The sequence below is a fragment of the Ceratosolen solmsi genome, unplaced genomic scaffold (genome assembly GCF_000503995.2).
Source record: "Ceratosolen solmsi marchali unplaced genomic scaffold, CerSol_1.0 scaffold57, whole genome shotgun sequence".
Classification (NCBI taxonomy): domain Eukaryota; kingdom Metazoa; phylum Arthropoda; class Insecta; order Hymenoptera; family Agaonidae; genus Ceratosolen; species Ceratosolen solmsi.
The window spans coordinates 6,003,999-6,020,324 of NW_011948427.1; the positions used below are offsets into that span (position 1 = coordinate 6,003,999).

General features: G+C 22.5%; 2 protein-coding genes across 4 annotated transcripts; one reads left to right on the plus strand and one right to left on the minus strand.

Annotated features, from left to right (window-relative positions):
- Window positions 1-1,220: 1,220 nt before the first annotated feature.
- LOC105363512 (protein CIP2A) lies at window positions 1,221-5,435 on the plus strand. Its single transcript, XM_011501240.1, has 10 exons — window positions 1,221-1,398; window positions 1,517-1,738; window positions 2,428-2,924; window positions 3,152-3,326; window positions 3,397-3,714; window positions 3,790-3,995; window positions 4,090-4,333; window positions 4,450-4,689; window positions 4,785-5,024; window positions 5,100-5,435. The coding sequence occupies exons 1-10, from the start codon at window positions 1,297-1,299 to the stop codon at window positions 5,316-5,318; spliced, it is 2,463 nt and encodes an 820-aa protein (XP_011499542.1). The 5' UTR covers window positions 1,221-1,296; the 3' UTR covers window positions 5,319-5,435.
- Window positions 5,436-6,362: 927 nt separating this feature from the next.
- MFS10 (major facilitator superfamily transporter 10) lies at window positions 6,363-10,835 on the minus strand. 3 transcript variants are annotated; one of them, XM_011501243.1, is made up of 8 exons: window positions 10,651-10,835; window positions 9,097-9,323; window positions 8,729-8,735; window positions 8,499-8,671; window positions 8,163-8,250; window positions 7,872-8,092; window positions 7,181-7,711; window positions 6,363-6,929 (listed from the first exon to the last, which is right to left on the minus strand). In XM_011501243.1, the coding sequence occupies exons 1-8, from the start codon at window positions 10,730-10,732 to the stop codon at window positions 6,807-6,809; spliced, it is 1,452 nt and encodes a 483-aa protein (XP_011499545.1). In that variant the 5' UTR covers window positions 10,733-10,835; the 3' UTR covers window positions 6,363-6,806. The 3 variants fall into 3 exon arrangements, with proteins under 3 accessions (XP_011499545.1, XP_011499546.1, XP_011499544.1); XM_011501244.1 differs by having other exon boundaries at window positions 7,872-7,936; window positions 8,081-8,092; window positions 8,499-8,735; XM_011501242.1 differs by having other exon boundaries at window positions 8,499-8,735.
- Between the last annotated feature and the right edge of the window lie 5,491 nt (window positions 10,836-16,326).

Consider the following 16,326-nt stretch of genomic DNA (forward strand, 5'->3'; position numbering starts at 1 on the left):
CTTACTGTGGGAATAGAATTTCTTTTAAAGAAGAAAAACTTTAATACACATTCTAATTTTATTTGATTTATGCAAAAGTATTTCCAAATTATAAAAATGTATCAATGTTTATTGTTTTTCGGAAAAATATAATTTATAAATAATGAATCAATTAGAAAAACTAATAAATTGTATACTATAATTTACTTGTATAAATATATGCGAATGAACAATACTTTAAATTCAACATTTATTTGACATTATTAGCTATATACCATAATTTCAAATTTAAAATAATGACATTATACTTAAATTAAATAAAAAAAAATGTTTCGATTTCATTTAGATTATTTCCTTTTCTTTTTTTTTTTTATACTATTTTGTATATAATCAAGACATCTTTTACTTTCATATTAATTTTTATTAATTATATATTAATTAATTAATTTCTTATTAATCTTTTGTTTTTTTTTTAATTTTTCTAATACAGAGTCAACAAATTTGAAATTTTCAGTTTTACCGTCTGTTTTTATTTTTTAGATATTTAAAATTTTATTTATAATTTTTATCATTATTTACAATAATTATAAGCGATTATTAATTTATTATATTGGTTTATTTATGTTCTTTACAGTGTTACTGATTTTTTAAATTATTTTTTGAAAACACTTAGAAGAATCATGAAAATGTAAAGTAATTTTAAAAATGTATTTAAAAAAAATACTCTTCATGACAAAATATTTCCTATTATTATTATTATTATTATTATTATTATTATTATTATTATTATTATTATTATTATTATTATCATTATTATTATTATCGGTATATAAATCAATAACAATTATAATGATTATTTCGAAAGTCCTAAAATTATTCATGTGCTTTAAGATGTGTTGATGATTCATTGGTCAATTTATCTAGGAAAAGAGAATCACCATTGGTTGATTTAAATATAAGAGGGCATTTAAAAATGAACGCTAAATGCTAACTTAATAACAGACAGTTGCATTTGGCAATTCAATAAATGAATGTTTTGTATTTTGTGAAATTACATTTTGTAAATTTATGTTATTATTCTTTTTTTTACCTTATAATACTTAGTTTTATGTAGTAATTATTTTATTAAATTAATGTTGATTAAAAAGTACTCTTCGTGAATAAGTACATTTTTGGTTATGCTTTATTTTTGTTCATATTGCATGTAAATAATTTGTTTTGTTGCTGATGCAACTGTTTATTTTATATATTGGTAGTAATTTGTAAGTGATGTTCTAATTTCGTCGAATTATTGATTGAGGAATTATATGATTAAATATGGATCAATTTCATAATATACGAGCATTTATTTCTGCTGCTTCAGAGTATTTAAAGCATCCAAGTGAAACAACAGCTTCTGTTGTACAAAGAAATCTTGGGGTACAGTTTTAAATTTAATTAATTTAATATTTATGTATAATACAATATTATTAATAGTTTAACATAGTTTTATATTATAAATCATAAGTTGAATCATAAATAAATTAACTTGTTACAGGCAATAAGTAATTCTACAGATCCCAATTTGTTCGATCCTTGTTCTAGTGTATTAACAATGTTTTATGTGAGTTTACATGAAATAATAAATTCACTAGATTCTGGCTCAAGTTTAATTTGGACTGCTGTAGATGTTCTACAAACTACATGTAAAAATAGAGCTGCTCGATATGCACTTATACATACATATAAATTTGCACCAATTTTAACAAAACTTTTGGAGGTAATGAAACATTTCAATACTGATAATAGTATTATATTTAAAAGAAATATATTTTTCTAATATAATACCAATTTTCGATAAAGAAATTAAGTATATTTCTATAATTTAATAATCTAAATATTATTTATAATTTTACTTTCTTTAATTTGAATAATATATTTCATTTTGTACATCAATAATTTGTTCTACATACCTGTGATGTTTGATTATAAATTTATATTTAGGAAATAAAATTTATAAAATATGTTTTAATATTAATATTAAAAATTAATATTACAATAGAATAAAATATTTTAACTCATTTTAAAAATTGCAAATTCATTTTTTGAATATTATAATTTTTATCTTTATAAGTATTTGAAATATACAGAAATATATCTAGATGTTATTCTTAATACATTATTACTTATTATTTCTTGTTTTTTTTTTTTATAATTATTCAATATTTTACTTAATTCATTTAGTTAATTTATATGTATTAAGTAAAATATCATACTTAATATACAATTTACTAAATTAATGTTTGATTACTACTTTAAAATAATTAAAAATTATTTCTTAATCTTCTTTATAAGTCATAACTAATTTTTCATTGCTTTAGAATTATAAAAAAATTTAGTATCTTTGAACGATATTTACTCATAGTTTGACTGTTTATTTAATCAATTTTTTACATTTGTTTAATGCAGGCAAATTTAACATCTGAAAAACGAATAAGAGCTCTAAAGCTTTTGCAAGAATTAACATATGGAATTAAAATGTCGTGGCAAGAAGCTCATTTGCCATATTTAATAACAAAATTATCTCAATGGGTAATTCAGTCTAGCGAAGAAGAAGTCATTACACTTTCTTTGGGTGTACTGGTAAATTTGTGTTATAAAAATTTGCCCGCTGTATATGTGTTAATGCGTACTGTCAATACTAAAACATTTCTACAATGTGTTATAAAAACAAGAGGACAGAATGTTAATATAAGAGTGCCGTGTTGTAAACTGTTATTAATATTAGAGCATTCGAATAGTGATATCTTGGATTCATATATTTTAGATGTTGCTGCTTTTACTTTTATCAATATCATTCCAACATTAGTAGACGAAGATGTTCTTTTATTACGACATATTGTTGATTTCTTTGATGATATTAGACAAAACGATCGTTTTAGAACAGTTCTTCTGACATATCCCAAGTAAATTTCTTATTTTTTAATTTTTTAAAGTTAATTCTTTAATTGAATACTTTAATAAAAACATCAATATTGTTTTTATAATATACATTTACCCAAATGGATACTAGATATATTATAAAATTTTTAATTTATATACAAAACTAAATACTTATTAAATTTAATAAAATACTTATTTAATAAAATAAAACATATTATTATATATTATTGTGTAAATTCTTTATATTCAGCTATTTCAAAGATGTGACAAATATTTTGGAAACTTTCAAAGATATTTCCAATCAAGAATGTGCAAGTCTTATTATGGAATTTTTACTTTCGTTACTAAAATTAAAAGTTCCAGATTTGGTGCATCTATATTCATTAATAGTTAATACTGCTGTCACATGGATTTCTATTGAATACGTAATAATTTTTATTTTATATTTTTTAATATATATGAAATAATTAAAGAATAGCATTATTTGTTATATAGGTTGGTTCAAAAGCATTATCTTTGATTAAATATATTGTAATTGATTCTCGCAGAATAAGAAATAATACAAAAGTAATAGAAAAATTAGATCTTTCGGTATTAACGCATTTGATTAAAGATGATGATGAAAGTTGTGAAAAAAGCACTATAGTTATAAAGAATAATTTATCAGAATTAATGCAACTTTTTCAAGAATTGATTAAAACACCTGCTAGAACAAAAGTCCTAGAAATATTTTCAGTTTTAAAAATGCGTTTTTTAATGAGATCTATACTCACAGATAATAATGAACAAGATAAACCACGAAATCTTTTTCATGTAGATATACTGCATATTAATATATAATGTATGTACCATTGAAATATTTGTAATTGTGTAATAACATTTTTACAGGATTCATCAACAGATTTTTATATTCATGCATTAGCTCTTATAGCAGATTTAGCAACTAATAACACACTTTGGTTAACACTGTATACAGAACTATTACAAAGGAAACAGATGCAAATAATAATGGCTATAGCTTTATTTACTGGTGACAGTGATGTTAAGCAAAAAGTCCTGCAGTTAACTTCTACAGTCGGATTTCCACAGGAATGGTAAATTACAGTATATAATTGCAGTAAACGTAAATTAATTAATATTACATATCTAGTTGTTTAATAATAAAAAAAAAAATGATATTCCTTGAAGTATTTCTGCAGTTGCTAAATGTATGGCGGAGTTACAGCCTCTGGTGGTGATACAAGAAAAAATAAATATTTCAAAAGATTCTGAAAATTTAATTAATATTCATCTATACGATTCGTTACCATTGTTTTCAATGGCTCAAGAAAATAGACTTGACACACTTATTTCAAAACTTGAAAATGCATTCGAAAAAAATAATTTATCGAATATAACTACATCAGCAATTATGGAACTTTATGAGTATAAGGTATAATTTTTATATTAATATTGAATTTTATTTTTAGTAAATTTTTAATAAATATATTTATATTTTGTAAAATTATAAACTAATATAAAAAATATATATTTTTATCTATTTAAAAGATGGCAACAATGAAACATGCTGAAAGAACTATGCAAGCCAGTTTAGAAGCAGCCAGTAATAATGCTACAAGTCTTCAACATAGATTAGCACAGCTTATTACACAGTCGAGTCAATTGCATCAAGTTTTATTTAATACTCAACAATGTTTAGAAGGGACACAGATTGAAAAACATTCATTAATGAATAAGCTTAAAGAAACAGAAGAGAAAACCAAAACTACTCATTCTGTTCAAGTACAAGTAAGCTAATAATATAAATTATTTATTCCGATTATGAAATTGTACTATTAATATTAATACCAGATTCTTAATACAAATATTTCTATTTTTAAAAGGAAATTGCCGGATTAAAAAATATTGTATTTGAAAAGAATAATCAAATAAATATATATAGTACTAGAATAAAAGATTTAGAAAATCAAAATGACAAAATTCCGATATTGATAAATAAAACTAAAGATTTGGAAGATAACATAGATTTGTTAAATAGTAAATTAATAGAAACCTTAAATAAAAATCAAGAGATGAGCAAATTACTTCAAAATATGCAAGAGAATATAAGTAGAAAAGAACAGGTAAAAATCAATATGATTTCTTATTATCGCAGCATACATTATTCTTTTAGTTTCTTATCGTTTATATTACTTCAGATTATTGAAGAAAAAAATAGAGAAATCGCTGCGAATGATAAAGATATGGCTGCTTTAAACCAAGAAATTAAGCAACAAGCTCAACAATGCCATAGTTACGAAATGACTATTGCTAAAAAAGAAGAAATTGTACAAAAATTATCAAACGAATTGCATAATTTAAGCAGAATGCGAGATATGATCTTTGAGTTGACGGCAAAAAAAAGAGATGATCTTTAATATGCGAATTACAATGACGTTTAATGTACCTTATATTGAACTTTTATTTACCTGAATCTGAAAAAATATAATTTATAAAATATGAAAATATGTAAATATATTTGTTTTATAATTCTGTCGACACCCATACTTATTTATTAAAATCGTTCATTTATTTTTAACCTATTTATATATAGAATTTTAAATTTATATATTTTTACAAAATAAAGGAGTCATAATTGAACATGGAAAATATTTTAGAAGTTTTTAAAACTTCATTTTTTAGACTTTAAAAAATTTGAATATTTTATACAAAATAAGTAAATGTTTTAAAGATTTTGGTTAATATTATTCTAATATTTTTTAAGCTGCTATATATTGTAAAAATATTAATGTATATAAAACAATATAAAACTTAAATCATAATACATATTTATATTTTAAAAATACTAATTTTATAAAAGAATATCAACATTTATTATGTAAATATTGCAATTGCGAGTTACAAATAATAATTTAATAAAATAATTGAATACAAACATTCAGTAAATCTTGTTCTGGCAAGATTGCATATTATTTTACATTTTTTATCATAAATTTGATGTATCGAATACTGAGTTTTTCTAACACGCACTTAAACTTATTAAGAGCATGAATTGTTTATAATGATAGCTTTCAATATTTCATTTATAAAATTTACTTAAAAAATTATTGAATAATTTAATAAATAAATTAATTTTTCTAAATCACTAGTGATTTACAAATATATTAAACCTTATCTGTCATTAATCTAATTACACAATTTACATACATTTTTTATTTCATAATTAAACGATTGGAAAAATAATGTAAAAATTACATACATATGATATAAATAGTATGTATTAGTATATCAAAATTTCATACATAATTTAACAAAAAGTATAAAAAAGTTTAAATAAATTATACATATTTTTATATACTTCAAAAGAATTCAATTTTTTTTTTTTAAATATACATCAATTTTTTTATACTAATAACTAATTAGGTATTTTCAGTAAGAAACAAAACATAATAACTGATTTAATGAATAGATTTACGAGTATCATAAGGAAGAAAGGCCATTCATGGTATAGTGAAAATAATAAATGTACAATTATAGGTATTAAGGTTTATACAAAAAAGAGAGCTAACCCAGCGTGTATATATTATACTGATATTGTCAGGATTTGCGTCAATTCCCCTTAAATCTAAATATCGTGTTTAAGTCATCACTATTTGATTATTCAATCAAACAAAAAATACTTTTCATACAAACGTATGATTGCACCCATTTTTCGCTAAAGCGAAAGACTTATAACTTTTGAATCTATATCATAGTACAATAAAATTTAATGTAACAATAGTTTAGAAGTAAATTAAACTATCAAATGACGTTTCGTGTAGATTGGAAATGCTGATAGCAAGACGATTCGATGAGATATCACTCATCACATTAATTGTTTCATTCTTTTTTTATGATATTCATCATCAGCTATGGTTTCTGCTCCACGATTGTTCAGTAGCAGATGCAAATAGCAGATAAAAACAATTTGCTCCCATATTGATAACTGCTGCTAACAAAAATACCACATGCCAACGTGCCAATGTTTCCTATTGAAATATAAAATATTAGAATTAAAATAATTATAATAATTATATATATATATATATATATATATATATATAAATAAACAATTTTAAAGTAATAAAAAAACAAAGAATTTTATAAGTTCAAATAATTTTGTACAAAAACTTTTTTAAACATCTTGTAACCTTGTATGGTTGTACTATGCATTCAAATATTTAAATATTCAATAGCAATTTATGTATCATCTAATTTAAATACATTTATTCATACTAACATGTCCATTAACGATTTGTCCAATAATATAAGGCGCTAAAAATCCACAGGTATTAGCAGCGGCATTTGTTATTCCATACAAAGTTCCAGCAAATCGTGGTGCGAGAACAATATGATTCATTTGATTACCAGCATACACAGCACCATAAAGTGAACTTAAACCAGATAACATTAGCATCACAGTAAGTCGATCACATCCAGCCCAAATAGCGCCTAAGAAACTTAGACTAGGTCCTAGAGAAGCTATTGTATTCCATAATTTAAACGAAGTTAGTGGAGTAATAATGTTTCTAGCTAGTAAAGCATCAGCAAAACTTGATATTATCAAACCGATTACCCAGGCTGTTAAATATGGTAATGCTGATAGGAATGCATCTTGTTGTACATCAAAGTGTAGAATTCTGTCCATGTAAGTAGGCAATTCTGTCAGAAGGGTGTAAAAAGCCCATGACTGACCACATTGAGTAATAGCTATTGCCCACATTGGAAGAGATTTAAATATTGATAGCCAAGGCACAGAATTATTGTAATCCTACATTTAATAAGGATTTATATTTTTATTTAATAAATATTTTTTAGAAATAAAATTAACAATTGTTAAAAAATTAATTTTCTATAATACCAATATAAGAGAAATTGATATTTTTAATTGTAAAAAAACATAGCAGTGTATTAAAATAAATTATACTCACATCGTTCTTTGTTTCCACTAATGATTCTATGTATAGCTTTTCTTGAGGATCAATTCGTGGATGTTCTGCAGGTGTATCAAACACATATATTAACCAAAATATATACCATACTAGTCCAAGACTACCAAATAAATAAAATGAGAGTGGCCAACCACCCCATAACTCTAAAGAACATAACCAGCCACTTAATGGTAAAGAAATAACAGTACCAAAATTTGATCCTGCAAATAATTAAAATTGCAATTAAATATATTTTAAAATAATTAAAATTGTTTTTTTTTTTAATATTACCTGCATAAACTAAAGCAGCAAATTTACTTCTTTCTAATGGTGGTACCCAATGTGCCAACATACTATGCATCGCTGGAAAAGTAACTCCCTAAAAATTAAAATAAATTAGTTTTTGTATGAATAAAATAGTTTAATTAAAATAAGCAAATGTTATTTTATTCTATATAACATATATTAATTTGCAAGATTTAACTATTACAAATTATTCGTATTACGTTTAAATATAAAAAATCGTAACTTTCTCTAAATACTATTCGTTAAATTTTAACAATCTATTAATACGTTTACTTTGCTTTTATTTAGTATTTATTCAATGAAACAAAATATTTTATTTACCTCTGTGAATCCTTCAGCAACGCGAATAACTAAAAATGGGTACAAACCCCAATAAGCTGCAAAGGGGCTTATGACAGTGAGAAGAGAAGTTAAAAATACTCCTAATCCATAAACTAATTTTCCACCTATTTTTTCTGCTACTCTACCTCCTGGTACATTAGTTATGACATATCCTAAGAAAAATGCACCAAGTATAATACCCTGTGTCTTTTCATCCCAAGCAAATTCACCTGCACTCTAAAACATAGGTAAAAATTGGATTAACGATATGCGAAATAAAATAGCGTGTAAATTAAAATTTTCAACACTTATCAATAAAATTTTATTAAAATCATTAAGTGAATAATGTTAAAACTTAATCTCAACGTCTAATATTTGTATACATTACTTTTAAGTAACGTCAACTTAATTAATAAAAGTTATGTTAATAAAAAAGAATATTTATTAAATAGCTTGGATGATAATTTTCTGTAATATTTTTGTAAATTCATAAAATATATTTTATTATGCTGTCATTCTATTAAATAAAAGATCACTTTATTAATCTAGCTTAGTTAATTAGAAATATTATATGTGTGACATCATAATTTAAACATACTGGAACAAATGTTGTATTCACTGGATTTATTTTTGGGCATGCATCGACACCACTTTCATTATCCGAATGAGGAATTGCTGATTGATTCACCATAGATACAATTGCCACAGATAAATTTACTCTCATTGCATAAACTAAAGCAAATCCAAGAAATCCTAGGAAACCAAAAATTTGTCTTGACTTTATACATGATTGGCTATCAGATATTTCACTTGGATGTGACTGAGCTGTAAAAAAGTAGAAATTTATAGTTATATACCCATACGCATACATAAATACATACATGCATGCATACATACATGCATTCATACATGCATACATACATGCATACATATATATATATATATATATATATATATATATATTTATATATAAATTTCAATTCTTTTATTTTTAATAATGCATTAGGACTAAATGTGTGTACAATTAATTTTATTTATTTTTATTTCTTAAAATATTTCTTGCTTAAAATTATTTTATATTATTGCATATACTTTATTATCGTAATAAATTATAGAACTTATTATTTTAGATTTATAATTGTATCATTAGAAAGTTAAATTATTAATAAATATATAATAAACAAAAAATTATTACTGAAAAGCTATATTTTTTAATAACATATAAGAGATCTTAGAAATAAATTATATCGTGTATTCATTATACATATCATTGAATACATTAATAATATCTTTAAAATGTTTATTTTAATAACTAATAGTTAATAAAATTATTTACATAGCTGACCCTAAATATTAATCTTAAATACTGCGAAAATTTAAAAATGGAAATTTTTTATTATATAGCGGTTTACTTTCTTATTTATGATTTTATATTTTTATGAAAATATCTATTATTAAATATTGAATTTTTATATATGTATGTTTAATTAATTACAAATTTTTTTTTATATTATTTGCGATATAAAAAAGTATATGATAATTAAATCAGTTGTATTAAAATGCTTATATTACCTGAAATGTTTTTATATAAATCAATTACTTGTAATTCCTTACAACATTTTAAAAACTGATGACAATAAAATAGGCATAAAAATTGTTCATACTAATAAATCATTTATATACAAGGTTTCGAAAATGTACAACACGACTTAATGCATTATTTCGTGCCTTGTTTACTTCATAAGCTCGCACTAATTCATTATATAGATGGCGGATGTATTGTTTGATATATTTAATAGCCTAATGCATGCATTCAGGTATATATATATATATATATATATATATATATATATATATATAATTTACTGCTATTTAATGCCATTTAATATTTTAATGCGTATAGAAAATATTGACTTGTACAAATTGGGATATATAAACTATTTGGTTTAATATTCTCTAAGAATATATACAAATAGGCAAACTAGAAATTATTTTTAATATTAAACTATTGAAATTAACAGCGATAAAATTTTATAAATATATATAATACAAAGCAGTGACAATCTCGTATGTCAAGTGCGTCATTGTTTGGTGGGTGACATCAGAGCTGCAATATACAAACTGAGAATAAGTGTAAATGTCGGGTACTTACTAATGCTTTTTTGTAATGAATCGTTAATACACAATGGCTGATCGTCTCTTGAGACACTTGGATCTAATACTTCCATGATCATGAATACGACAATGACGAGTTATGGAATAGACAAGCGTTTGACTGTTTGATGTCGCACTGCCAAGCAGGCACACTTCTATTTGATATTTGCGTCTTTAATAACTAGATTTTATATGACAACTAATCGCAAGCAACGTAAGTTAACAAATCGAGAAGACTCAGCCACTGTATGACTACTAACTTTCGCAATTCACATCCGCTGTGTGAGAAAATGTCTATTTCTCACTCTAGTATATCAGCTGTGTGTATTATGTACGTTTCTTCAATGTTATTTTTCTGTCTCTCTTACGCCCTCTCTAATCGTACACAGGCGCACACTTGCACGCGCGCGCGCATACGCGAACGCACACTCTCTTTCTTTCTCACGTTTTCTTCTGCCATTTCCTTTTCTCGCTCACGCTCCCGCCCACTCATACTTTTTCTTTTACTCACTTTTCCATTTCTTATCTCTGTAATTTTAATTTACATTAAACATATTTTTTTTCCTTATTGATAAGCATTTTTTTTACATTACAATTTTTTCATTGTCGCAAATGTCATTAGTAATCACGGACGCGCATGCGCAAATGCAATCAAGTTCACGATAAGGATTTGTCTTTATTTTAATTGATGTACCATGCGATGATGCATATAAACTGTGATATTAATATATTGTGATTTTTCAAACGATGCGCCATTTTATAAATTTTTGATATATCTTATATAATTTCTTGTATTGTCTAAAAATCAATACAAGTGAACTAAACAATGTATAAATCACACACACACACACACACACACACACACACACACACACATTGTTGTTTTGTTGATTTATTTAAATAACAATTGATATTTACTCTATCAAATACATGATAAATTAATATATTTTAATATATATTTATGGTTAAAGTTATTTAATTAAATCAATGAAAAAGAAAAAATATAAATGTAATCAAAATCAATACTATGAAGTAAATGTTTTTGTTTAATCTTTGCAAATTTTGTATCATTTTAAAAATATTTTTCATATTTTATAAAAATTATATTATTTTTAAAAAATGATTTTTCCATTTAAACTCTATGTATTAATTTTTTCTAAATTTATACTATGATGTTGAATGTTGCAGTAGATACAGATTCATTATGAATTCATGAACAATTTATATTAATTTATTACTACAATAATGTACACAGTTACGTATAAAATTAGATCGAAACGTGTATTTATTGATTAGGTACATTAAAGAATTTTATTTTTATAACAAATAAATGAACAAATATGTAAAATTCCTACTCTAAGCGCAGATAATAAAATACATTTTTATTAATAGAACATCTAATAATCTATTGATTTGTTATTTCATAATTAAAAAAGAATATTTTTATTATTTTTTAAAGCCTTAGCATCAATATTATTTTCATTGGTCAGAACTATTGAATTTTAGTAGCCTTAATAACAGGCAATAATTGCTAAAATATAAATGTCAATAATACGTTTGTGATAAAGAAATTTGAAGTTACCTCTATTATCTTTGCATTTTTCTGCAGTGATTACCAATTGTTAATAATATACTATTAATAAACTACTAATACTATGATTAATCAGTAAATAAAACATGCATAGAATCAGGAACGGTATACAATTTCAAAATTATTTAAATAAATAAAGGCTACAACAACTAATCTGAAAATTGATTACATTGTTTCCATAATAAAATGTATATGCAATATATAATAAAGTATTTTCTTAATTCAAATTTAGAATATTATAGAGTGTCTTATAATATTCTTGTGAATTCCTTGTTAATATCTATAAGAAATGCAATAATTAATTTTCAATTTTATTATTTAATCGATTGTGTTATTTATAATATTACTTTCATCTTTAATACATCATAATTTTATTCATTTATCATTTATGTATATAATTTTTTAATTAAGATCTATTGATTTTAGTTTTTAATCAAATAGCGATTCTTAAAAAATAACTGTATTTAGAATATTATAAAATAATAATAATTACAATTTTGTATGATTAAAATAAAATAATTATTATTTTTAATATCTTGATAAATTTTATAGTAAAAATAATTAAAATAAAAAATTCTATGATTTTAATTCTTTTAATTATTTATTTTATTATATGCCTTTTAAATATATACGAAATAGCAAATTTTTATACTAGAATATAAATAATTAAATTCTAATCTTAAATTTATTTTTTCTAAAATACTATTTTTGTTATCTTATTTTTAATTTAAGTTGCACACAATATGAGTAATCATATAATAAATATCTTTATTATAAAAATGTATTGGATATTAATATATTATCACGGTTGATATATAAATATAAAATCTTAATATTACATTATTACTAACGTACTTAGATCGACGTACAATTTATAATTAATTTATAATCTTTAACATTATTATCTTATTATAATGTTATGATTCAGAATGAACTTTTTTCAAAAGTTACTGATCTAATGAAGTTTAATTAGTCATGAATTTAAACATACTTATTTAAAAGAATAAAAAAAAAAAATTATTTGCAAATGATAAAAGTTGGACACATGATATAAAAATACAGTATTTAAACATTTCTTTTCTAAATATTTTCTTTTTATAGTATTCATTAATTTATCAAAAACTATTCTTCATTGAAATAAATAAATTTTCTTTATTTATATTAATTATAGAATTGTAAGAATTTTTTCTTACAAATTGTTATAAATTTTTATATATACATTATATTACAATAAATAGCTAAATTATGGAATACATAAATACAATTTTGGTATTATTTTAATTTTTTTATACATTTTGACATTAATTTTCTGTAAAGATTTTTATTTAGTAATTGCATTTACATTTTTATTATTTTTATATGAGATATTGCTTTTGAATAATCTAATCAATGAATATTACATTGATTCGTTTTTTTGGGTTCATGCATATTACATTTACAGTATATGATGTGGAGGTTGGCGATTAAATTTAAAATAACGTTTTAGTTTTCTCTACTTAATGTCAATGCGAAAATTGAGGAGCTTTGATGTATATTATGATTCTTTTTTATATTAAAATTATATCCAAAGAATAAACAAATACATATAGTATATAACACTTATCTATTTCCTACATTTGTAGCATTATTGTCTCACAGATGTCTTTGTATTCGTTTTTATATAATTGTTTATATAAATATACATTGCAATTTTACATTCATACCTATTATTATAAAATATAGATGCATCTTTATAATGCCAGGAATATGTACACACATACACACACAGAATTTATATATTTTTTAAATTTAATGAAATTATCAACAGTATAAAATGAAATGATCACTTATTTAAAATTCGAATAAACATATTAATTTCATTTTAATTACTGTTTACCATTAACAGTTTTTATAATATATAGTCATTTTGACGTAAAGTTTATGATATTTATTGTCAGTGTCTTTATGATGTTAAATAAGATTTCTTATTAAATACAATATAGAGCAATTATTGATTTTAAATTCAACTATTACTATACTTAGGAAATCATCGAATCTGAAATTATCGAATAATTCTTGTATTTATTGTTCTATTAAAGCAGTATTCTTAAGTTTTAATCAATCACTTAATTTTTTTTTATTCAATATTATTGAATATATAAAATTGTACTATGAAAATTAATTTCTTTTAAGCATTTATTCAATTACAAGAAATATTGTAAACACCTTTTTGAGCTTTGTTTTCTTTAAGTTCTAATTTTATATTCGAGGAGGATTTACTATAGGAGAGAATCCTTTTATTGTAATAGATATTCTAACTGTTAATATTTTAATAGTTTAAAATATAATGACAGAATTTCTAAATGATAAATTATATATCGTTAAATATAAGCCTAAAATTTAGGAAATAAAATTTTTTAAATCGGCTGAATAATATCAGGTCTTTATATGCGCTCTAAAGTTATAACTTTCCTGTTTCGCATGGCGGTAAAACTTTTTGATAAAGTCAGGAGGGGGAGAAAGAAAGTTTTCCCGAAGAAGGAAGATACGACCGTCAATTTCGCCCTCTCATCTGTTTCTTTGGAGGGGTGCAGAATGGTATATAGAGAAGTTTTCAGTCTCGACGTCGGTTTCAGTACGAAGTTTTGTCGCGTATGCTGCAGATGAAGAAAAAAAGCTGGTAAACTTAAAGCAATCGAAAAACAACGATAGAGATGGAGAGAGACATATATATATATATATATATATATACGTATATAAGTATAGAGAGGGGGGGGGGAGTAACAGAGAAAGAGGGAGACGAAAGTGAGAGAGATCGTGAATAAGCGAGTTAAGTGAGTTGGTACGTTATGACAATAGCGTGCATGCAAGGGAAGAAAAAAATTAAGGCAAAATAATCTTGAAAAATATGTAAAAATAATGCAATTGATTTTAATTATATTATAAATCATTTATTCTATCTAATTGATTACTATAATTGAAAAATTATTATTTACAGTATGGTAAACGTAAAACAATATTTCAAATAATATTTCTCCAACTTTTGCTATAAGATCTATTAATTTTATTAAATAATTAATTATTTTGGAAAAAATAATACAAAATAAATATACAATCATTTTACAATTATATAATATTTTAATAAGCAATTTCTAACATTGAAAACTAGTTTGGCTTATTTAGATTACGATATATATATTATAAATGTTGTATTTTTAAATCTAGTATTTACTTCTGAAGAATTTAATATATATACAATTATTTAAAATTTTTTTCCATTATTTAGTTAATCGATAAATTATAAATTTATTAGTCTATATATTACATTTTAAAGAAATAGACACAAACTTTTAAAATTTCAGTATTTATAAGATAAATTAATTTTTTAATTTTATTATGCCCTACATTCTATGATTTACTTTATTTAGGAAGTTAGAAATAAATTAATGTAAAATATTTTTAAATAATATTGTACAGCTGAATTTAAAATAAATTTAATTAATTAAATAAAATATGATATTAAAATGAATATATAATTTTCAAGAAAATTTTAAGTTGCTTAATTATAATATAGACCATATTTCATATTAAAACGAATGAATATAAAAATAAATAAATAAATAAATAAATAAATAAATGAATAAATAAATAAATATATATATATATATTATAAAATATATATGTGTATATACACTCATTATACAATTATATATAAAAAAATCTGTATTCAATTCATTTTATTGAAAAACTTTTACATTATTATAACTTATATAAGTAATATAGGAATATAAGAAATACATAAATAAAAATACTAATGTATCAATTAATGCCGTTAGTTTCATCATTTTATATTTATGATATATTAATTTATATAAAAAATATACTTTAATTACTATAATTTAATTTTATACTGTTTAGTAATCAGAATGGAAGCGTGAGTCTTACTATTTGTACATAAAGTACAAGTATACTAGTATAGTAACTAGTATATTATTGTATATAATATTATTATATTATTATATTAATATATTATATTATTAGTACTAGTATATTATAATAACTAGTATAGTATTTTTAAAATATCGAATATTAGAATTTTCAAGT